At 45.1% G+C, this 25,470-nt stretch overlaps 2 protein-coding genes across 2 annotated transcripts; both read left to right on the plus strand.

Moving 5' to 3' along the window:
* Nucleotides 1-6,332: 6,332 nt before the first annotated feature.
* LOC134037895 (E3 ubiquitin-protein ligase TRIM39-like) lies at nt 6,333-8,790 on the plus strand. The gene is made up of 2 exons (XM_062483457.1): nt 6,333-6,536; nt 6,844-8,790. Exon 2 carries the CDS (start codon nt 6,846-6,848, stop codon nt 8,475-8,477), a length of 1,632 nt encoding a protein of 543 aa, XP_062339441.1. The 5' UTR covers nt 6,333-6,536; nt 6,844-6,845; the 3' UTR covers nt 8,478-8,790.
* A 4,847-nt stretch (nt 8,791-13,637) lies between these two features.
* On the plus strand, nt 13,638-16,124 carry LOC134037983 (E3 ubiquitin-protein ligase TRIM21-like). Its single transcript, XM_062483560.1, has 2 exons — nt 13,638-13,772; nt 14,038-16,124. Exon 2 carries the CDS (start codon nt 14,045-14,047, stop codon nt 15,674-15,676), a length of 1,632 nt encoding a protein of 543 aa, XP_062339544.1. The 5' UTR covers nt 13,638-13,772; nt 14,038-14,044; the 3' UTR covers nt 15,677-16,124.
* The last annotated feature ends 9,346 nt before the right edge of the window (nt 16,125-25,470 follow it).

Here is a 25,470-nt window from a genome sequence, read left to right on the forward strand (position 1 = left end):
GGTCAAAACCTCCCTTAAAACAACCACTCTAAATGGTGTTAACTGTATATCAAATTATGTATTTTATTAAACTTTATCCAATTTACAGCATTAGAAAAAAAGTCAACTAGATATGGTGAGTCTCCTGACATGGGAGAGGTATTCAGACTGCTAGGCTGTCCACTTCACACTACATTTCCCATGATGCCTCAGGCTTTCTTCACAGGTAAAACAGTCTGCACCATCACCTCTATATAACACAACAAAGCCTACTTACAGTATAGAACAGGGTTAAAGTCTGTCTCTATCCTACTATATAACTGGTGGTGTGTAAAATGTTATAAGTCTTCGATCAATCTTCAAAGTTCAAAAAATGGCACTGGAACTCGACAAAGTTTGATGCAAAGTGTTTATTGGTTTTCAAGAAAACAAAAATCCCAATAAACATGAGCTGATCCCGGGACCAATTCATCTTTACCCCCCGGGCATGCAAATATATACTGTTGTATGTTCCCACCTATTCTTATGTGCAGTGATGCCGGTTACTCTAATCTGACCACTTTTTTCAGTAAGTAAAGTCAGTAACTATTTCCAAACCAGTAATCAGATTAAAGTTACTTGTCCAAGTCACTGTGCGTTACTTTTTTGTCATTAATAATAAAATATATATTTGATTTATTCTTGCGTCTCTGGGAGTTACGACAATTAAGTCACGTTTTCAGCACGAGGGTCACGTCACGTGTATATACATAGACCTACCACTCAGCGACACAAACAACAATGTAGCAGGAGAGAGAGAGATGCGCATTTTCGAGTTGGAAATACAATCACTATTTTGAGTATTTGTCAGCTAAAGATGGAAATATCAAGGTTCGTTCTACACTCTGTGCTGATGGCGACAAAGTGCTATTAAGCTACAAAAACACAACGTCAAATTTGAAGCTACACCGACGCATATCAAGGTTGCGCAGACGCCCCCCCCCCCCCCACACACACACACACACACACTCACCCTCCCCTCTCCCCGTATCCCCATAACGACCACATCAGATATTCAGCCTCCCGCTAGAACATTCAGCAGAGACCTGTGGAAACGTGACGTCAAACGAACACCTGTCGTCTCTGACCGGTACGCTGGGTCGGGTTTCAAAGACCGATTCTAAACGGTTTTGCCGGGCCCGTTGAGGGTTAGCCATTCGTATTCCGAGGAGCGAGTCCCTCTTTTGTCGAGGCCGCTCGCCATCTTTTCCACTCATCACTCATCAAAGGTGTGTTGAGCGTGTGCCTGGGCTCCCCCTCCAGCCTGTCAGACGAGGGCTGAGAGGCACGGCGTGTCACTAACTGAATCCCCCCTATCAGTGTACAGCCGTGATGCCGGCTTCCTCCACAATGGCCTTTGATTTCATTATCCGGAGCCTCAACGGCTGAATGGCGGTAAAACGCGACCGTTGGTTTGGTCACGATAGAGGGAAGCTAGGTTGGTTGCAGATGCCGTGCCGAATCTCACAAGTGGCTCTTGAGGATGAATAAGGCCATTAGGGGACAAGATGATGGAGGGCTGCACTCGGTTTGGAAGAGAATGAGGTGTGTGTGTGTGTGTTGGAGGGGGGGCTATCTGTGACTGCAAAGAATACCTTCATGTGCCAACGGAGGCTGATCACCTGACAAACAACGAGGAAAACACATCAAGATGCTGCACGAGTACGTAAGACAGCGTACAGGATATGATGTCATTTTCGAAACGTACGTCCTTCCCTGTCACCTACGTGAAACTTCTCCCATTTTTTGCCATTTTGGAACGCTTCTCTATCCTCCCCATAGACAGTTACCCTGCTGAGAAGAATCCCGCCCACTGAAGTCAGGTAAATGCCACCTGACAGGTTTTTTAAAGACGTAAAGCTTTGTTGGTGTTTTCAGCTATTTGTCGGCAAGCAAGCAGCTGTAGATGGAGGTGGATGCACAGGGAAGAGAAGGGTTGTAGGAGTTGTGGATGACACCGTGCTATCGGCAGTGAGACAAAAACCATGCTGTGTGTGTTGGTGGATGTCAGGTGCAAAGAGATATGGATCACTAACAAGTCCATCTGAACATCTACCCACTCCAAGCCCTCCATGCAGGTAAGTGTGTCACTGGTTTTGACAGATGCACTCTCCACAGAGCAGAGCAGAAGATGTTCTTTACCTCTGGGGAACACAGAGCACAGAGGTCTATCCAGTAGTTTGAAGCTTCGACTCTGTCACAGCGACAGCCGTGCCCCCCTGTTGTTTTTGGTTTTGCCCTGCCCTAGTGTTTCCCTGTCTCATTGTCTTCACCTGTGTCTCGTTGAGTTCTCATTAGTTTCATTGTGTCCACCTGTGTCTTGTTTGTTTCTGTGTATTTAGGCTCCTGTTTTGTGTCCATTCTTTGTCTTAGCATTACCCTTTGTCGCTGCGTGTTACCCTGTCTGTGTCCCGTTTTTTGTTGTTGTAATAAACCCTTATTTCTGCCATGCCTGCCGACTCCCCTGCGTTTGGGTCCAACACCACCTCACGTCGTGACAGAATGCTAAGACCCAAATTGGACCCAGCGGTGAGTTCCCCGAACCCTTTCATGGGGACCCGGCTTGCCTTTGGTGGACCCCGAAGCCTGCAGCGGAGGGCCCACCCTAGGTCCTGGTTCCTACCTTGGCTCAAGCCCCAGCCCGAACCCCGACTCCAGCCTCGGTCCTGCCCTGGGCCCCTGCCACCGCCTCCTCCGCCCGAGGACTGCTGGCCACCTCCTCCTCTGCCCGAGGACTCCTGGCCGCCTCCTCCTCCGCCCGAGGACTCCTGGACGCCTCCTCCTCCGCCCGAGGACTTCTGGCCGCCGCCTCCTCCGCCCGAGGACTTCTGGCCGCCGCCTCCTCCGCCCGAGGACTTCTGGCCGCCGCCTCCTCCGCCCGAGGACTCCTGGCCGCAGCCTGCCGCCGTGCCCGCGCTCCCAGGCGCCCCCTCGTCCGCGCTCCCAGGCGCCCCCTCGTCCGCGCTCCCAGGCGCCCCCTCGTCCGCGCTCCCAGGCGCCCCCTCGTCCGCGCTCCCAGGCGCCCCCTCGTCCGCGCTCCCAGGCGCCCCCTCGTCCGCGCCCCCTCGTCCGCGCCCCCTCGTCCGCTCACCCAGGCGCCCCCTCGTCCGCTCACCCAGGCGCCCCCTCGTCCGCGCTCCCAGGCGCCTCCTGTACCCTGTGCCCGTCCCCTGTGCCTGTCCTGCCCCCGTCCCCTGTGCCTGTCCTGCCCCCGGGTGGTTCCCTGGACCTGCTCCGGCCTCCGGGCCACAGGCCTTCTGCCCTGCCTCCGGGTCGACCCCCGGACCTGCCCCGACCCTCTGCCCAGCCTCCGGGCCGGCCCCCGGACCTGCGCCGGCCCTCTGCCCTGCCTCCGGGTCGACCCCCGGACCTGCCCCGGCCCTCTGCCCTGCCTCCGGGTCGACCCCCGGACCTGCCCCGGCCCTCTGCCCTGCCTCCGGGCCGACCTACGGACCTGCTCCGACCTTGTGGGACGTCCGGTGACGTCCCTTGAGAGGGGGGTCCTGTCACGGCCACAGCCGTGCCCCCCTGTTGTTTTTGGTTTTGCCCTGCCCTAGTGTTTCCCTGTCTCATTGTCTTCACCTGTGTCTCGTTGAGTTCTCATTAGTTTCATTGTGTCCACCTGTGTCTTGTTTGTTTCTGTGTATTTAGGCTCCTGTTTTGTGTCCATTCTTTGTCTTAGCATTACCCTTTGTCGCTGCGTGTTACCCTGTCTGTGTCCCGTTTTTTGTTGTTGTAATAAACCCTTATTTCTGCCATGCCTGCCGACTCCCCTGCGTTTGGGTCCAACCCCACCTCACGTCGTGACAGACTCTGACTGTCTACCAGGGTGGGGGAGAGGGGGGAGGGACTGAAATCAGTCTGCTCGTTCTGATTTTCAACCCGAGAAGCATCCTCTCTCTCTCGCACCCTCTCTCTCTCTCTCGCACCCTCTCTCTCTCTCTCTCGCACCCTCTCTCTCTCTCTCTCTCTCGCACCCTCTCTCTCTCGCACCCTCTCTCTCTCTCTCGCACCCTCTCTCTCTCGCACCCTCTCTCTCTCTCTCGCACCATCTTCTCTATCTGCTCTTCTCTCCATTTCTTCGGCGCTGGAGTGGAGCTGTGAGGCTTCATGACATGGCCTGGTTACATCAGCCAACACCACCCAGCACAGTCATTCAGGTACAGGATGGTCGATGACTCTTCAGACATTCATGTGTTTTGGAAGGAAGGAGGAAGGGAAAGGGGGAGAGTGAAAAAGATAGCGGCAGACATGAAGGCAGAAAAACTATGCTAGTAATGTCAACCACAATAACAACACTGAAAACCTCCCTTTTCTCTCTTCCCTCCTTCCTCTTTCCTGTCTTCCTTATCTCTCCGGTCTCCTTACTCTCCTCCTGTCTCTTCCCTCCCTCCTCTCTCCTCCTGTCTCTTCCCTCCCTCCTCTCTCCTCCTGTCTCTTCCCTCCCTCCTCTCTCCTCCCTCCTCCTCCTCCCCAGTGAGTCCAGAGGCTCAGTAAAGTCAACACTGCCTCAGCGCTCCTCCACCTTCCTGGACAGACTCAGGGAAGCTTCTGTGTCTCAGAAGGACGGGCTGCAGCAGAACTCACACTGAATACTAACGGGGAGAGGGACCGGAGGGCTGCACCGGAACTCAACCAAGCATCCACGTCCCATCTGAGGGCTTCTCTCCCAAACCCTGCAGCAAGACCTTCTGGCTCTACCCTTGTCTCTGACACACCACACACACAGACATACACACACATACACAGTGTAGAGTTACAGAATCACAGATTCCAGGACTATACTGAACAACAAGATACTTGTTGTTTCCTCAAAGTAAAGTGACAGTGACATAGTGACATTCTCTCACAACATTCTCACTTTTGAAACACACAGCGTAGAAAAGTAGAAAACAGTTACATTCACACATATACAACTTACATTCACCACCATGTCTTGTCATTCTTGCCTCCTCTCACTGTCTATTTTTATTTATCTGTAGTTAGACTCCCACAGCAACTGAAACACAGGTCATAGCCTCACTTTACACAACCTGTAGAGTGTTTCAGATGTGTTCTGTATATCAAACAATCAAACTGTGTACTTTATTTCCAATCTACAGCAATAGAACCAAGGTAAGCTAGATGATAAACAAGTAGGCAGTCATCTACTCCATCTTAGAAGAGTGTGGTGCATAAGGGTGGGAATCAAGAACCTTCAGCAGGAGTTCAGCCAACTGAGTCGGTGATGATGTGCCGTGCCCCGTCCTTACTGCTTGGGTCAGGGTAGCAGAGGTCAAAGTTGAAGGGTCAAGACACTGGTGTCACTGTGTAATTCTGGAACCCACAGAGACCACGGTCAAACTCAATTCAGTCAGTCTACAGAACAATCCAACACTCAGTAGAGGTTACTTGTCATGTTATGTATTCACCACTAGATGTCCCCCTAGATTAACACATTTACAGTCGTCTGTACACTTCTGTACCCTGACAACTGTGTAGTTCTCAGTGTGTGCTCTGTATGTGACAAAGAGGGGAACATCCAGTCAGGGTAGGTTTGCATGTATGTCTGACTCTCTCCAGTTGTCTATGAGTTGTGTACACATATAAACACACAGGCAGACACATATTTCAACTTACATTCACCATGTTTTGTCATTCTTTCCTTCTCTTGCTCTCTGTTTTCAATTCTCTCTTTCTTTCAAGCGATATCTAATAAAATCTTTCATTTTTCAGTACAGAGAACTAAGTTAAGTATATTTTAGTTGTGTTGATGTCAGGGTCATTTCTTCTATCTCTTCTTCCTCTCCTGCCAGGATCTCTCCAGTGTTCCCCAGCATGAGCTGTTACTCCTGGACAGGAATCCTACACATTAGTGCCTCAAGCACTTTGAGCAGCAATTCTTGTATGAAAAGTGCTATATAAATAAAGTCTTACTTACTTACTTACTCATCACCATGGAAAAGTGCTGCTGGGGTTTACAGTCTTCTATATGGTTACTGTAGGTTACAGCAAGCAGTTAGACACTAATGATATTAGGAATGTCCCAGTATAATTCTATTGCTCTCTGCTATTTAGCTCTTTATCAATGAGCAGGTTTTGTGTTAGAAACATAGTTAGAGGGACTAGCTGAAATATCTGATTTGCAGTAGCTTTGAAGTAATAAAAGCCCTCCTGTTCAGCTGACTTGCTAGATAGAATTCAGTCATGAAATGGTTCACTTTGTTAACAGAAGACTGGAAGGGGAGGAGCCTCTTATCATTATTTCACTGAAACGAAACTAAAGAGATTCTAAACTCAGGAAACACGTTCTACTTAGTTTAGGTAGAGAGTGATTTGGTTAGAGAGCAATCAGCGATAAAGAGTTCACCTTTGTTCAGGGCAGGACTGGGAGGAGAGAAGCCTCTTATCATGCTTTCATGGAAACGAAACTTAAGTGATTCCAGTGTCAGAATTGGATCTACTTAGTTTAGTTTGAGAGTGTTTAAGTTGTTTTCTACTCAGAGATCAGAAAAACTGAGGAACTTAAGTACCAACCGGTGAGAACAGAGATTCAATCTGACCAGTTTAATTTAAACTCATGTGTATAACAGTGTTGTTATAACGTAATGTTTCAATACTAAGAGTGTCTGCTAAATGACTAAATGTAAATACAATACTATTTGTATACGTTATTACTCTATTTGTGAAAGTGCGTATACTTATTTGTACAATTTACAGTTTTGTTTGTAAATAGTTCCACATAGCATTGATAAAAACTTTACATTTAGAGAAGATGAATTGTGGTGAACTAAAGGTGATTTCAGTCTATTTAGTTTCTTAAGTTCACTCCTGGTCTTATTCTAGAAATGGCTTCCTGCAGCAGTCTCCTGAATGAATATCAGTTCCAGTGTTCCATCTGTCTGGATGTGTTCACTGATCCTGTCTCTATTCCATGTGGACACAACTTCTGCAAGGCCTGTATCACCAAGTACTGGGACAACTGTGACCTGTGTCAATGTCCCATGTGTAAAATGACTTTTGATAAGAGACCAGATCTCTATGTCAACACTTTTATCTCTGAGATGGCTGCTCATGTCAGGAAGTCAGAGCCACTGAAAGCTGCCATCAGTCCAGACCTGCGTCTTACTAAACCTGAAGTGTCATGTGACTACTGTACAGGTACCAAGCTCAAGGCCCTGAAGTCCTGTCTGATGTGTCTGGCCTCTTACTGTGAGACTCACCTGGAGCCTCATAAGAGAGTTGCAGCCTTGAAGAAACACAAGCTGATCAACCCTGTGGAGAACCTGGAGGACAGGATGTGTCAGAAGCATGAGAGACCCCTGGAGCTGTTCTGTAGGACTGACCAGACGTGTGTGTGTTTCATGTGCACGAGAACAGACCATAAGACCCATGACACTGTCACTTTAGAGGACGAGTTCAGACCAAAAAAGGATGATCTGGTGAAGATGATGGCTGAGATGAAGCAGATGATGGAGGAAAGATCTAGGAAGGTTCAGGAGATCAAACTCTCAGTAGAGACCAGCAAGAGAGATGCAGAGAGAGAGATATCAGACAGTGTTCAGGTCTTCACTGTTCTGGTGCGCTCCATTGAGAGAAGCCAGGCTGAGCTCATTGAGGTGATTGAGGAGAAGCAGAAAGCAGCAGAGAAACAGGCTGAAGGGTTGATTCAAGATCTGGAGCAGGAGATCACTGAGCTGAAGAGGAGAAGCACTGAGCTGGAGCAGCTCTCACACACTGAGGACCACCTCCACCTGCTCCAGAGCTTCCCATCCCTGAGCACCCCTCCACACACCAAGGACTGGTCTGAAATCAGTGTCAACAGTGGTCTGAGTGTGGGGGCAGTGAGGAGAGCTGTGTCTCAGCTGGAGGAGACACTTAATAAAGAGATGGACAAGCTGTCTGACACTGAACTGAAGAGGATTCAGCAGTATGCAGTGGATGTGACTCTGGACCCTGATACAGCACATAACAAACTCATCCTGTCTGAGGATGGGAAACAAGTGAGACTTGGAGACATGAAGCAGGATCTCCCTGACAACCCAGAGAGGTTTGATTATTGTGTCAATGTCCTGGGAAAGCAGGGCTTCTCCTCAGGGAGGTTCTACTATGAGGTGCAGGTTGAGGGGAAGACTGACTGGGAACTGGGAGTGGTCAGAGAGTCCATCAACAGGAAGGGGTGGATCACACTGAGTCCTAACAATGGATACTGGACTGTTTGGCTGAGGAATGGAGATGAGTATGAGGCTCTGGCTGGCCCCTCTGTCCTCCTCTCCCTGAGACATAAGCCCCAGAAGGTGGGGGTGTTTGTGGACTATGAGGAGGGTCTGGTCTCCTTTTATGATGTGGAGGCCAGGTCTCATATCTACTCTTTCACTGGCTGCACCTTCACTGAGAAACTCTATCCATTCTTCAGTCCTTATCTGAACTGTGGAGGTAGAAACTCTGCCCCTCTGATCATCACTCCTGTCAATGACTGAAAAACAAGTATGTTAATTTACTACGGAGAGTGATTAGAAAATATTCATTCAGAATCAGACAATCAGATGTTAGAATCAGATATTGTATAATATGATCTAGTAATAATTTCCACAGAATTGCTTTATTGTATATTGCAATTTAGCGTTCAGTCTCTCTACAGTAAACACTATTACTTATGCACAAGAAAAAGATCAGAATGGAATCTATATATTATAAAAGTGACAGATTCATGAAATGTATGGTTGATACTGTTTTAAAAATGACACTCATTCATTTGAGATAGATAAAAGCAGAGAAGTATCATGCAAAAGAACAAACAATAAAAATGTTTACAATTGATATAGATTTTTTCCAGCATCATTCCCAAAGGGTCATAGAAGGGTGAGAAGCACGGATGATCCGACACCTTTTCTGTCTGATACATCAATCTCTCCCCAGCAGCATCGAGACACAGACATCTTTCTTTTAGTAGGCCTATGGTGCGCTCCACCACTGAACGTGCACGGCCATGCATGTGGCCATGCAAACACACACTCACAGAGATCACAGACTATCTGTTTTATTGGCTTTGACATCCCTCTCAACTGTCTTCATAGTTAACGCTCATCATCTGTAACCATAGACAAAGGGTTGTGTGTGTGTGTGTATGTATAGTGCATTATTATTGTGACACCATCTACTACAGCAAGCCTAACAGGAGACAAAGCTAAGACAGAGGACAGTTTACATTTACATTTAAATTTAGAGATAGCCCCAAACATTGCGGGTAGCCAAACATGAAGCATACATTGTGAAACCAAATAAGTCCCAAAGGGAAGAACAATAAGAGCATGTAGTTAGACAAGTTGCAATTAAACAGCAAGAACCTCAAAAGTGCAAGAGTGTACCTGTGGAAAAAGCAAGCAACAATAATGTATTTCACAGCCAGTACAATAATTTTAAGATGGTTACAACAAATCAACAAGAGCAACAAGTCTCTCAATAAGAGTCATTGTGATCCTGGGGGAAACTAACATCAGGTCCAACCAATCATTCCTGAGTGCCGTTGTACTCCCGGAACAAGTGCGTCTTGAGCCTTGTTGTTGAGCCCAGTTGAGATATGATGTGTGATGTGAGGTGTTAACAGGTGCTGAGCACCATCCTACACTGTACACACATGCACACTTAGTAAAAAGATGTTCCTGACAGCTGGAAGAAGACTAACTTACAGGTCAGAACCTCGCTTAAAACAAGCACTATAAATGGTGTTTACTGTATATTAAATTGTGTATTTTATTAAACGTTATCCAATTTACAGCATTAGAAAAAAATCAAATAGATAGACTGATATGGTGATTCTCCTGACATGGGAGAGGTATTCAGACTGCTAGGCTGTCCACTTCACACTACATTTCCCATGATGCCTCAGGCTTTCTTTACAGGTAAACCAGTCTGCACCGTCACCTCTATATAACACAACAAAGCCTACTTACAGTATAGAACAGGGTTAAAGTCTGTCTCTATCCTAGTATATAACTGGTGGTGTGTAAAATGTTATAAGTCTTCAATCAATCTTCAAAGTTCAAAAAATAGCACTGGAACTCGAAAAAGTTTGATGCAAAGTGTTTATTGGTTTTCAAGAAAACAAAAATCCCAATAAAGGTGAGCTGATCCCTGGACCAACTGATCTTTACCCCCCGGTCATGCAAATATATACTGTTTTATGTTCCCACCTATTCTTATGTGCAGTGATGCCGGTTACTCTAATCTGACCACTTTTTTCAGGTAGTAAAGTCAGTAACTATTTCCAAACCAGTAATCAGATTAAAGTTACTTGTCCAAGTCACTGTGCGTTACTATTTTGTCATTAATAGTAAAATATATATTTGATTTATTCTTGCGTCTCTGGGACTTACGACAATTAAGTCACGTTTTCAGCACGAGGGTCACGTCACGTGTATATAAATAGACCTACCACTCAGCGACACAAACAACAATGTAGCAGGAGAGAGAGAGATGCGCATTTTCGAGTTGGAAATACAATCACTATTTTGAGTATTTGTCAGCTAAAGATGGAAATATCAAGGTTCGTTCTACACTCTGTGCTGGTGGCAACAAAGTGCTATCAAGCTACAAAAAAACGACGTCAAATTTAAAGAAACATTTGGAGTCGCAGCACTGCACAGTCAAACTTGTAGAGCCGGTTGTCAATAGGTGTATTCGACTTCTTGCAGTACCGGCGGTGCCGACAGCCGGCTGGAGCCGGCTGCCTTGAAGTTGAGAATGCCATTGGCTGCTTCAAGTCAGCCGGGCTGCAGGCGGCTGCAGGCGACGCCGGCGCTGCATGAAGTCTAACGCACCTATTTTTATGTTGAGGCGGCGGGGGTGTTGTCGGCAGCTGCTGAATGTAACTAATAAAGTAACTTGTAATCTAACTTAGTTACTTTTAAAATCAAGTAACTTGTAAAGTAACTAAGTTACTTTTTCAAAGTAACTGTGGCATTTACATTTATGCATTTAGCAGACGCTTTTATCCAAAGCGACTTCCAAGAGAGAGCTTTGCAAAAGAGCATAGGTCACTGATCATAACAACGAGATAGCCCCAAACATTGTGAGCAGTGGCAACACTGCTTATGTGTTATTTTACTATTGGTAATTACAGATGGCCTCAGATCTTCATAACTCAATTGGTCACTTGTCCTGGGGGTTTCAGATTTCACTTGCACCTTAGCTTTGATGCCTTTGACCTTGCTGGTGTTTGGAGATGTACATTTTAATGCTGGGATACAAAGATCATTGTTTCTCTTAAGACGGGTTCTGTAGCCCACAATACGTTGATGCTCGCCTTCATGCTGCCTACACAATGAGGCTCGTTGTACATCATCCTTAGTTGGGCCTGGTGCTGACATTGGGCAGGTGACTACAGATAAGATTCTGGGTGAAGGGCCTAAAAACAGTGCATCTTGACTTCTAGCTCAGGCCTCTGCCTGCGTAGGAAGATGCCTGCCTCCAGGTGGCCTTCTCCCTCACTCCTCAGCCTCTGTCACCCAGATCTCACACTCAGGCTCAATATCCTCTATCATTTAGTGGTAATAATAATCAGTCAACAGCTTAACACATGGTTTACAGTAATATAGAACAATATTAAAAAGAGGTGATTCGAGAGTTTCATTTTCAATCAGATAAATCAATAATCATAACCTATCCTCATCAATCATAATCAATCTTCATGAATCATAACCCTTCATCATTTCAACAGTAAGGTGTCAATTTCCACGTCACTGGTCTCTTTGAAGCTGTGTCAGTCAGAGATAAAGGGCTGCCAAACAGATTAGTGGACACAACAAAGCCCCAATCACAAATCTGTAGAGATTTTAAATGAGACATTTAACTAATAATAAGGTTTTCTTCAGAAAACCTGAGCATTGCGTCTTTTATAGATGTGTATGCTCCACTCTGACTGATCTCCAGACCATGTACCACCTGTATATGAATGTACTGTATGCACCACACAGTTAACAATGTGCTCTGAAATATGAAAAACATTTACATGTTGACTTCCAAAACTCATAGAAACTGTGGGAGGAGTGAAGCGAGAAAACAAACACAAACAATGGCAATATCTCAAGAGAGAAAGAATCTTATCTAATCAATCATCAGAATGTGTGTGCAAGTGTTCATGTGTACAGTATGTGCGTGACTGTGTGTGTGTGTGTCTGAGTGTGTGTGTGTGTTTGTGTGTCAACACCCACAGTGCCCCAGGCTCAAAACAGGTTCAACTACAGAAACCAGGAAGATAAGATAATCCTTTATTTGTCCCGCAGTGGGGAAATTGCAGTTTGCAACAGCAGCAGGGTACAGAACAGCAATCAGAGTACAATTTAAATATAGAAAATACAAAATATAAAATATACGAGATACAAGATACAGGGAGTCATATAAAATATGAAGATTAGGTTCTAAGGGTATAAAATAGTAAAATAATATAATAATATATGAAGTAAGTGAGAGTTAAGTGTGGTGGCTGCCGCTATGAATAAGTAATGAGTGACAAACAGCCAAGTTATTGCACGTAAGAAAAAATATTGCACGTAATATTATTGCACGTAATTGCATAAATAAATATTGCACATAGAAGTGGTTATGGACATGGTTCAGCAGCAGTGTCAGCAGTGATCGTTGAACAATCTGACGGCAGCAGGAAGGAAGGATCTGCGGAAACTCTCCTTCACACACCGAGGGTGAATCAGCCTATTGCTGAAGCTGCTCCCCAGAGCGGACAGTGAGTCCTGCAGGGGGTGCGACTCGTGATCCAGCATGGATGGGTGCGACTCGTGATCCAGCATGGATGTCAGTTTTGCCAGGACCCGTCTGTCGCCCACCTCCTGCACTGAGTCCAGAGAACAGCCCAGGACTGAGCTGGACTTCTTGATGACCTTGTCCAGCTTCCTCCTTTCCCTCTCAGTGATGCTGCTGCTCCAGCAGACCACACCATACAGGACGGCTGATGCCACCACTGAGTCATAGAAAGTCCTTAGGGGTGCCCCCTGCACTCCAGAGGACCTCAGTCTCCTCAGGAGGTAAAGCCTGCTCTGACCTTTCCTGTACAGTGCGTCAGTGTGGTGAGTCCAGTCCAGCCTGTGGTTCAGGTGAACACCCAGGTACTTGTAGGACTCCACTCTGTCAATGTCCATTCCCTGGATGTTCACCGGTGGGGGGGCAGACCGGTGTCTGAGGAAATCCACCGCCATCTCCTTGGTCTTCCCCGCGTTGATGAGGAGGTGGTTTGGTCGACACCAGTCCACGAAGTCCTGCGTCAGTCTTCTGTACTCCACGTCGTCATCATCGCTGATCAGGCCGACTACGGCGGAGTCGTCAGAGAACTTGAAGTTAAAGTTAAAGTTGAGAAGAGACTATTTATGTAACCATAAAGTATTGAGTTCTACTGTACGTAAACTCTCCTCTTCCTTGCTGTTAATCAGCCAGGTAAACATTTGTTCAACAGATACTCTGTTGAGCTGAGAAAACCAACTCACTTTTCTGTTTTTAGCTCTCTCTTGTACAGTATATTGTGCTCACTGATTACCCAAACCCACATATTCTGGTATATACTGGTAATCTATCTAGTCAGTAAATGGAACATAGTTATTGTAATAGGAGTACTAGGTAGGAGGAGCATTGTTACCTCAACTCACTGAAGTGAAACTTAAGTTGACAGACTTACAGTACCGCAGCACTGAACAGACGTACATAACAAGAATCTGTTTCTAAAAGTATCCACCAGTTAGAGAGAATATCAAGATTAAAATACACAGGTGAGTAGTCTAAATGACAAGGGTTGATGAATATGATGTAGGCGTTGTCAAAATATTGTCAAGTGTTTTTTCTTTATTTCATAAAATTATGTTCATGTTAGAGAATACAATGTAGTAATGTGAATTGGGCCAATGTGTAGTGTGGCCAAAATCAACATGACTGTATTTATCACTTTTTCTTGAACAAATCAAAATCTCAAACTGTCATTTAACAAATGACTGTGACTCAGCTCAGCTTTCTCACTTTTGATCTCTCTCTCTCCAGTGTAGAAATGGCTTCCTGCAGCAGTCTCCTGTCTGAAGATCAGTTCCATTGTTCTATCTGTCTGGATGTGTTCACTGATCCTGTTTCTACTCCATGTGGACACAACTTCTGCAAGGCCTGTATCACCAAGTACTGGGACAACAGTGACCTGTGTCAATGTCCCATGTGCAAGGAGAACTTTGATAAGAGACCAGATCTTCGTGTCAACACTTTCATCTCTGAGATGGCTGCTCAGTTCAGGAAGTCAGAGCCACTGAAGGCTACCATCAGTCCAGACCTGCGTCCTACTAAACCTGAAGTGTCATGTGACTACTGTACAGGTACCAAGCTCAAGGCCCTGAAGTCTTGTCTGGTGTGTCTGGCCTCTTACTGTGAGACTCACCTGGAGCCTCATCAGAGAGTTGCAGCCTTGAAGAAACACAAGCTGATCGACCCTGTGGAGAACCTGGAGGACAGGATGTGTCAGAAGCATGAGAGACCCCTGGAGCTGTTCTGTAGGACTGACCAGACGTGTGTGTGTCTGTTCTGCACTGAGAAAGACCACGAGACCCATGACACTGTTCCTCTAGAGGAGGAGTGTGAAGAGAGGAAGACTCAGATGAAGAAGACAGAGGGAGACATGCAGCAGATGATCCAGGAGAGACTGGAGAAGGTTCAGGAGATCAAACTCTCAGTAGAGACCAGCAAGAGAGATGCAGAGAGAGAGATATCAGACAGTGTTCAGGTCTTCACTGTTCTGGTGCGCTCCATTGAGAGAAGCCAGGCTGAGCTCATTGAGGTGATTGAGGAGAAGCAGAAAGCAGCAGAGAAACAGGCTCAAGGGTTGATTCAAGATCTGGAGCAGGAGATCACTGAGCTGAAGAGGAGAAGCACTGAGCTGGAGCAGCTCTCACACACTGAGGACCACCTCCACCTGCTCCAGAGCTTCCCATCCCTGAGCACCCCTCCACACACCAAGGACTGGTCTGAAATCAGTGTCAACAGTGGTCTGAGTGTGGGGGCAGTGAGGAGAGCTGTGTCTCAGCTGGAGGAGACACTTAATAAAGAGATGGACAAGCTGTCTGACACTGAACTGAAGAGGATTCAGCAGTATGCAGTGGATGTGACTCTGGACCCTGATACAGCATGTCCTGAACTCATCCTGTCTGAGGATGGGAAACAAGTGAGACATGGAGACATGAAGCAGGATCTCCCTGACAACCCAGAGAGGTTTGATCATTGTCCCAGTGTCCTGGGAAAGCAGGGCTTCTCCTCAGGGAGGTTCTACTATGAGGTGCAGGTTGAGGGGAAGACTAAGTGGTATCTGGGAGTGGTCAGAGAGTCCATCAATAGGAAGGGGAAGATCACACTGAGTCCTGAGGATGGATACTGGACTGTATGGCTGAGGAATGGAGATCAGTATAAGGCTCTGGCTGGCCCCTCTGTCCTCCTCTCCCTAAGACAGAAGTCCCAGAAGGTGGGGCTGTTTGTGGACTATGAGGAGGGTCTGGTCTCCTTTTATGATGTGGAGGCCAGGTCTCATATCTACTCTTTCACTGGCTGCACCTTCACTGAGAAACTCTATCCATACTTCTGTCCCTGTCTGAATGATGGAGGTAAAAACTCTGTTCCTCTGATCATCACTCCGGTCACACAGTGAAAAATGAAGATGTGGAAATGCTGGAGTTCAATAGAAAATGTGATTACAAAATATTAATCTGAACAAAACAGTTGTGGGTATGTTGGAGACAAAGTCATTTAGATTTTCAAACATTTATAAAAACTCTGTAAACAGAGGCAGTGCTCCCCTGGTGGCTCACTGGGTAGAGTGTGTCTCACAGACTAAGGCCTTGACTCAGTGACTGGGGTTCCAGTCCAGCCTGGATCATTTCCTGCTTTTCTCTCTTTCTTACTACCTTTCCTGTCACTCTTTCACTGTCTGTATCAAATTAAGGCAAAAATCAGGTAAATAATAATCTTAAACAAGGAAATACTGTCCAGAATCCAGCAATAATTTGTTTTATCAAATAAGGCAATGATATGTCACATAAATGTACCAGTGAATGAATAAAATAAAATAAGCTAAAATGCAATAAATGTATATAAAACCACATTCAATCCTTTAATTTTGTACACTACCACAATCAGTGAAAAGCACGAATCACCTATGAGAATGTTTATTTCTTTTAGAAAACCTCCAACATGAGATCCTAACATGGTGCTTGTATTCAGGGATGATGTACAAACACACAGTTGTGTTTCAGGTTCACACTAGTTCTGTTCAAGTTGGAAATGCTCTGAAGAGCACAAACTCTTGCTTTCTCTCACTGCTTCGGTCGGTGTGGTTAAGTTGTTTTGGATAATCCACATATTTAACATTACAAAACACACTCAACAGGTCAGTCAACTACACATTCACTCATGACCAACAGTCAGCTATACACTCCCTCTCTCTCTCATATTAGACACACACACACTCTGAAGAGACTTTCTTAATATACTTCAAATTCTACATGTTTCAAAAGATTCTGCCTAAACAAATAGATTCCTCAAATAATTTCATGACAAAGATGTCCTAGAATCATAAAAAGATGTCCTCCAACAATCAGTCTTTAACTCATACAAACCCACACCCACAGAGATCACAGACTATATTTATTATCGGCTTTGACATCCCCCTCAACTGTCTTCATAAGGATAAAGGTTTCCGTGTTCCCTCTTCCACATGCACTCCATGCTGTGCATATTCATGTGTTTTTAAAGTATGGTTCTGGTCAATAAAAACAACTGAAAAACGTGTTCCATGCACCACAATGTGTAATGGAGGAGGAAGGCCAGCTGTGTTCACATTCTAACATAACGGTTGGTAACAAGTAGTCTCTGTTTTACAGATAAAGTGCACCAAAGGGTTATTTTCTTAAATAGGCTGACATGCTAAGTAATTTAGGCTTACAGTATTACGGTGCGAGATGACCAAATGAATAGTCGGCTATAGTTTATTAGGCTGGCAACCATCAAAAAGCAATACCAAATGAAACACAAAATGATAACTTTATTGAGAACAACATTTAGTCAAGCATCTGTGATATGAGAGTAGAGAGAGAGAGAGAGAGAGAGAGAGAGAGAGAGAGAGAGAGAGAGAGAGAGAGAGAGAGTGAATGTGTGTGTGTGTGTGTGAGACAGAGAGAGAGCGAGAGAGAGAGGAGAGAGAGAGAGAGAGAGAGAGAGAGAGAGAGAGAGAGAGAGAGAGAGAGAGAGAGAGAGAGAGAGAGAGAGAGAGAGAGAGAGAGAGAGAGAGAGAATGTGTGTGTATGTGTGTGTAAGGGTGGCGTGTAACTGATGATGTCATATGTGTGTATGTCTACATGATCTCTGTGTGGTGAAAGACAGAGAGAGAGAAAGAGCATGAGTATGCATGCATGATGTTTGTTAAACATCTGAACAACAGCCGCATATCAGTTTGCTCGACAGCCACTGGAGAAACCTGTCAATCATAAGAAAAAACATAAAATGTAATCTGCCATACCAGTACGCATTCTCACATCCTTACAATGACTGTCTTGATGTCTTTACCCACATTCTACCACCCCCTCCATTTAGCCTTTCTGCTATCTGTCCTCACCTCTTTCCCACATTCTTCTTTTTCTTTTTCTCCTCCTTCACATCGTTTTCAGAGTATTCCTCTGGCTGTTTTTTGCTGACTTCCAACACAAGCAGTGGTTTGACATACGACTGCGTTTTGGCCGTCTTCTCCCCTTTGCCAGGCTTCTCCTTCTCCCCTTTGCCAGTGTTCTTCTCTTCTGTCACATCCTGAAAGCAGAACACAAGCTTACATGGATGAATCACTGAGCTGAGAAAAAAATTGAACCAATGAAATCATGGTTCTTTTCCAGCCTCATTAGTCCGCAATGTATTTAATTAATTTAAATGTATTTATGCTTTAACAGTGAATATCATCATATATTTGCCCATGATGATAATGACCTACCTGTTGGAGCCTTTCCAGTCCTCCTTGGAGCAGCCTCTTTACATCAGCGCTCAAGTGGGTGATTGGTGTCAGACGAGGGGGGGGTAAATACCCCACAGCAGGCGGAGTCTCAGGCCTGCTCGGAGTCACAACTCCAACGGTGACACGGTTGAGGGGACTCAAAGCCCGGGGAACCTTCTGGTCGAAGAGGAGGGCCTCGGGAGTAGGAGGAGTCAGAGGGGGGATTCCATGGCGTCGTCCTCAATGGTGGAGGGGACCACAGGAGTGGTCTCTGGCTCAGATAGATCCTGGGGAGACAGAGTCACAAGAGAAGACATCACCTTTTGGCATGTGGGACCTGAGATCTTTCCATGGCTCTTTAGGATGATAATCAACAAACAGTGCCATGCCATACCTTGAATCAAACAATAGCTGAATAAACGAATACGTACAGTACGTCTGTACTGATTACTTACAAAGCGTTGGATGGAGGGCTTTTCTTCCTGAGAGGATTGGACCTGTGGTGGCGAACTACACACCTCGGGTGGTTGGATACTCTCAGTGCAGGCCCTGCAGGCCATGCGTAGCTTCTTAACCTCTTTCTGCCAGTTCTCCAGGCCAGTCAGATTGAGATCATCTCTGCAGTCCTTCATCACCATTTGGATCAGCGCATCGAAATCTTTGCTGACCCGTATATACTTCTGCGCCTGAATCCTCTGGAGCCTTCTCCCTCTGACGTTATAAACTAGTCTTCTCAGAGACGCACCCATCAGGCCTTTTCCCTGGCTCTTCACACGAGACATCTCTTTGAAGTACTCGTTGGTGTTCAGGATCTCCTCCTTGGTTGTCATAAGATCCTGTTCCAGGGCAACCAGGGATTTTTGGAACCTTTTCATGACTCTTGTGACACGGGACTGCCTGTCGCGCCTCTTCTGATCGTGTAGCATGGTGGGGTGCACGTCATTAGTGATGCAAGGCTTGGTCACGGCTCTCACCGAGGAAGGAAGAAGGCCCTGGGCTTCGTAATCCATAACCGGATTCTAGGGAGACCAAGAGTAAAGTACAATGTGCAGGAACAGGGCAGAGAGGAAAATGTGAAAATATGAAGATCCATATGGTGAGGGAGGAGGTCAGGTGGGTCAGATGGCTGAGCAGTTAGGGAATTGGGCTATTAATCAGGAGGTTGCCAGTTTGATTCCCAGCCGTGCCAAATGAAGTTGTGTCCTTGGGCAAGGCACTTCACCCTACTTGCCTCGGGGGAATGTCCCTGTACTTACTGTAAGTCGCTCTGTATAAGAGCGTCTGCTAAATGACTAAATGTAAATGAGGGAAAAGCTGATTCAGCACTAAGAGAAAAAGACAATTCATTGACCTTTTGCCACACACATACACATACCAGGCTTCTATCCGTAAGTGGATTCTGCTGGCGGTCACGGTCCTCATCAGACTGTGAGTCAGATGGAAACATATTGTTCACACAGTCTATCTTAAAAATGTAATGTACCTTGATGCTTTTGATGCACAAACTGACCAGAAAATCTCTCTCGCTGACTGAACGGAGAGAGAGGTCATCGTAATCTTCGGTCTGACTGATAGTGTTCTCACCACGTTCCACTTCCTATATTAGAGACACAGTCACTCAGAGGTATTTGACCATGTTTGCTGTTTAACCATTTAAGTGTATGTAAAATAAGGATCTTACCAATTCGGTGTCATCCCTTTCACCTATCGCTATGCATAAACTACTGACCAGAAAATCTGCCTCATCGAGTGAATGGAGAGACAGATCATCCCTATTTTTCCAATCCGTTTCCACCTCTTGAATACTTGTCCCATCATGGTCAACTTTCTACATTAGAGACACAGTCACTCAGAGAGGTATTTGACCATGTTTGCTGTTTAAACATTTACATTTAAGTTGATATAAGGCTCTTACCATTTCTGCGCCGTCCATTTGTCGAACCAGTATCCGTTTGGATCTCTTTCCACTGTCCCCACGACGGTGATCAGGATCATCAAACTGTGTCAGATAGATCGTTAGTTTTCATAAATAAATTCTCTGAAAACCACTGCATTTGGCTATGGCCAATAACAGTGATTATGGGAACGTGTTATTTGAGAGGAGCTGACCTGACTGGAAGAGTTTGGTATCGGCATGTTCGGCTCACAATGATTGGCTGTGAAGCAATTGAGAGAGAAAACTTGTAACTTTTGTAACTGCAATGCTGTTGAGGTTTGATTTACAGGCCATTTGTGGACTGAGTCTTGAGTCTCTTTTTATTGATGTGGTCAGTTATAACAAAACACAAAAAGAAAACCATGTATCAAAACTTGCTTTAAATGTATTTGATGCGATGATATTGACGGTAACTGCATAATGAAAGTGTGGATTAAATTGAGAATGAAACTATGTTTTACGTTTAAGATTACAATAAGTAGGGGAAACATTAATGTGTAAATAAGAATTACTCACCAAAAAGCACAAAATTGTCTGAATAGCCTTAGAAAATCTCCTGAGAAAGCTTACAATACAAGTCTTCAAGTTGCTATTCACCTGCCTGTTCAGAAGAAATGTGATGTAGCTGTGTAATGTTTAATTTAAGTATGAATATACACCATTATGACGTTTTTGTACGTAATCATGTGTAGCATTCAAACATACTTTTTATACAGAACGTATGTCCGTAAAATAAATGTGTCAATATTCTTCATTAGAAATGTGTAATTACACACAAGCATGTAGCTCAGATGACTCCAATAAATAATACGCAAACAATGCCCACTATGCAAACTACAACACGTAGGCTATGCGATAATTGTTACTTGGCCCATCTGCACTACATTAGCCGTCATGTAGGATAGATTTGATTTTGAAATCCATACAGCCCAGCAGTCCTTTAAATTGGCAAAATCTTTCCTGTCTGTAGGTACGCCCAGAGCCATGTAATTATTATTATTAGGCTTTTCTTTTATTTATTTTTAAAGAAAAGTAGTACGACTGTCTCGAAAACATTTTAGATAGCTACTTTGCATGACACCATCTCTCGCTAGCTGGCCCCGCCAGCTGCGCCAATCCAAGTGAACTGTTCCTGCTGGAGAAGAGGTTCAGTGCAGGAGAGGAACTGTATCAAGTCGTCATTTTAAAGGGAGTTATTGTAGCTTCCCAATAAGGGCCGACAATTTTGAGCAAGAAACAGAAGGGTACTGCACATGTTTACCCTTCTGTTCCTTACTCAAAATGTCAAATAATTGTCCTAAAGTTTTTGAAAGTGAAAGAAAAAGGTGCAGTGGTCTCTCAATTTCTTCCAGCGCTTATGTCAAATGTCTTACCTTCAAGGTTAAAATATTTACTGAACAGATAAGTGACCATGTCAATACAGGACATACTAGGACTTTTGCTTATAATGAAACCATGCCCAATCTCAACACCGATCTGTCACAAGGATGATACCAAGCGTTTTATTGGAAACACTGATAGACTCCATGTTTTCTACCCATACCCACCCAGAGACATACATTGTTGATTGATAGGGCTGGGATGTTTTGGTACATTGAAGTACATAGTGGAAATTGTGTTACATGGTTGTATAGGGAGACTGGAGGTAAAAAATATCACACTCAATCTCTCATGTTCTCCCTCTCTTTCTACCTGTCTCACACTTACACAAACTACATCTCCATCTATCAGAGGTATGGGAATGCTGATCATTCTGTAAAAAAATCAATTCCCAATTACCTTAATCACTTTTGCTTTCAATTGATCACAGAGTAGAAAACAGTAAATAATTTGAAAATAGAAAAGTATTTCTAAAAATGGTTGGAATGTATGTAATTTCATATTACGACAACTGAAAAAATCTGTACATTCTCAATAATTGAAAGAGAGCAGTCCATCTGTGACATGGATATTTTCAACTTGATTGATATAATGTGGCTTTGAACCCCAGAAATGTCTTTCGATGTGATATTTCACCTGAGCAAATAGATGACAAGGTGAAGACAGGAATGGAATACGAAACAGTTTGTGACACGTTGACAGGTAATACAGACTGAGATACAAAGTTCATCTTTAGGGGCCATAAACCATATACATGGAAGAAGGGACTGGCTTCACAGTCTTTTGTCCTCAGTATTTCCATCTGGATTGTTTAAATATTTCATATTTCACCTCTAAATAAATGTGACTAATGCCAGCATACTCCCACACATCCAACACAAACACACTTGACATGCTCTCCAAGAATCCAAAGACTATAAGGCAAAAAACACACACACACATTATTACCAGAAGCAGTGTACCCGCTTTTTGCTGAAGGCATTACTGGCACCACACACACAGCTGTGTAACCCACAAAACAATGAGAAACATTTCCTCTTCCTCAGAAATGGTCGAATGTACTTATATCAACACTCCGGGTCTTAATCTCAGAGCCAAATTTGACAAGTGGCTGGGATGATAATCTCTCCGTTACAGCCCCTGGAATAAGGCAGTCGTGCCATTGAAGACACAGGCTTTCCATACACACGGATGTTGTGGAATTTGGAATGTTTTATTGATATCTAGAGCATGTATGTATGAAACCTGTTAGAATTGTGTTTGTGAACTCAGAGAAAGGGTAGTTCAGTCAAGATGATCACGTATTAGATTTGAGAATTTATTGTTACATGACATGGACATGTAGATTTAACGTTGGCGGAGTGGATGATATAAGGGAAGCACTCCCTGCCTCCTCGATGCAACACATACATACATGACATATGAGGCAGGGAGCAATAGAGATATAATCCCCCGGAGGGATCGAACAGACAGACAGCACGGGGGAGAAAGGGGATGGTGGAGGGCGGCAGCAGCACTGATCATACAACAACCGGGGTGAGTGTGGGCATATCCGCGCGTCTTTTAAAGACGCCTTATCGGACGTGGCCCAATGGATATGCGCTGCTAACATGGGTGTGGTAGTGGGCAGAGGAAGGAAGGTGGAGTAAGACGCCTTACGTCCCCGATGACTGACGCGCGCTGCCCGATTGCCCTGCCTGAACAAGCTGCGCTTATTTCTGTTAGATGCCAACAATGAGGCTTGCAGAAGGGAGAGTGGATGAGTCTGTTGCAGGGTGCTGGGCCTCCTGATAAACACAAGGCCACAAGGATGCTTTGGGAAATCCTCTAGGCAGCATTTTCCCTCGGCACTGTTTCTGTTGAAGCACTCACTCCAGGGGTCAGGTGGCTGAGCGGTTAGGGAATTGGGCTAGTAATCAGAAGGTTGCCAGTTCGATTCCCGGCCGTGCCAAATGATGTTGTGTCCTTGGGTAAGGCACTTCACCTTACTTGCCTCGGGGGGAATGTCCCTGTACTTACTGTAAGTCGCTCTGGATAAGAGCGTCTGCTAAATGAATAAATGTAAATGTAAATGTTAGCAGTCTGAACTGAGTGAAGATCACACAGAGAGAAAGTCGGAGACCGATAAAGATCTCTCCCCACACAACGTCGTTCTCAATTCCTCATTCAAGAAACACAAACCCAGGATTCAAAGCGACGTCCCTACACATCACGATCTATTATGCACACACATTACATTTACATTCAGTCATTTAGCAGACGCTCTTATCCAGAGCGACTTACAGTAAGTACAGGGACATTCCCCCGAGGCAAGTTGGGTGAAGTGTCTTGCCCAAGGACACAACGTCATTTGGCACGGCCAGGAATCAAACTGGCAACCTTCAGATTACTAGCCAGATTCCCTAACCGCTCAGCCATCTGACCCCACACACAGAGACAAATGACTTCCAGTTTTACCTGAGGTTGAAATCTTGGTGTTCGTTGCTGGTTTTGGATTCAGCGTTTCTTATGGCTCCAGTCAGAACTGTGGTCAAGAGTTTGTGGTTCCAGTTGGTGCTGAAGTGTTCTGCTTGGGTTCAACTAGACGTGGGGAGCAAGTGGGTCTGGACTGAGGTCTGGTTCTAGGCCACAGCGGGTACAGCTGGCACATCCAGAACTGGCATGGAGCTGGCAGTGCCCACAGTCTTTCCCCAGGATGACCACAGCATGCTGGTCTTCCTCCTGTTCCTTTTCACCCTCGTCTCCAACAACTTCCTGGTCATATTAGTGCCGCCCCGGAACAGAAACACACCCTCATCACCCCTCTGAACATCCTCATCCTCAGACTTATTTACTTTCCCGTCACCCTCCTCGCCACAGTCACCAACTCGTATGGCTACTATGTCCTCTGAGAAGGATTCTGCATCATACAGGGCTTGGCGATCAATTACTTTGGTAAGTCGGTTTAAAAGGTTTACGTGTTCCCTCTTCCACATGCACTCCATGCTGTGCATATTCATGTGTTTTTAAAGTATGGTTCTGGTCAATAAAAACAACTGAAAAACGTGTTCCATGCACCACAATGTGTAATGGAAGAGGAAGGCCAGCTGTGTTCACATTCTAACATAACGGTTGGTAACAAGTAGTCTCTGTTTTACAGATAAAGTGCACCAAAGGGTTATTTTCTTAAATAGGCTGCCATGCTAAGTAATTTAGGCTTACAGTATTACGGTGCGAGATGACCAAATGAATAGTCGGCTATAGTTTATTAGGCTGGCAACCATCAAAAAGCAATACCAAATGAAACACAAAATGATAACTTTATTGAGAACATTTAGTCAAGCATCTGTGATATAAGAGTGAGAGAGAGAGAGAGAGAGAGAGAGAGAGAGAGAGAGAGAGAGAGAGAGAGAGAGAGAGAGAGAGAGAGAGAGAGAGAGAGAGAGGAGAGATAATGTGTGTGTTTGTGTGTGTGTGTGTGTGGGGGGGGGTGACAGAGAGAGAAAGAGAGAGAGAGAGAGGAAGAGAGAGTGAGAGAGAGAATGTGTGTGTATGTGTGTGTAAGGGTGGCGTGTAACTGATGATGTCATATGTGTGTATGTCTACATGATCTCTGTGTGGTGAAAGACAGAGAGAGAGAAAGAGCATGAGTATGCATGCATGATGTTTGTTAAACATCTGAACAACAGCCGCATATCAGTTTGCTCGACAGCCACTGGAGAAACCTGTCAATCATAAGAAAAAACATAAAATGTAATCTGCCATACCAGTACGCATTCTCACATCCTTACAATGACTGTCTTGATGTCTTTACCCACATTCTACCACCCCCTCCATTTAGCCTTTCTGCTATCTGTCCTCACCTCTTTCCCACATTCTTCTTTTTCTTTTTCTCCTCCTTCACATCGTTTTCAGAGTATTCCTCTGGCTGTTTTTTGCTGACTTCCAACACAAGCAGTGGTTTGACAAACGACTGTGTTTTGGCCGTCTTCTCCCCTTTGCCAGGCTTCTCCTTCTCCCCTTTGCCAGGCTTCTCCTTCTCCCCTTTGCCAGTGTTCTTCTCTTCTGTCACATCCTGAAAGCAGAACACAAGCTTACATGGATGAATCACTGAGCTGAGAAAAAAATTTAACCAATGAAATCATGGTTCTTTTCCAGCCTCATTAGTCCG

This window comes from Osmerus eperlanus, chromosome 17 (assembly GCF_963692335.1).
Source record: "Osmerus eperlanus chromosome 17, fOsmEpe2.1, whole genome shotgun sequence".
Taxonomy (NCBI): Eukaryota; Metazoa; Chordata; class Actinopteri; order Osmeriformes; family Osmeridae; genus Osmerus; species Osmerus eperlanus.

Bases quoted from the DNA above. Each gene is read 5' to 3' on its own strand.
- LOC134037895 (XM_062483457.1), top strand. From the start codon at position 6,846: ATGGCTTCCTGCAGCAGTCTCCTGAATGAATATCAGTTCCAGTGTTCC.
- LOC134037983 (XM_062483560.1), top strand. From the start codon at position 14,045: ATGGCTTCCTGCAGCAGTCTCCTGTCTGAAGATCAGTTCCATTGTTCT.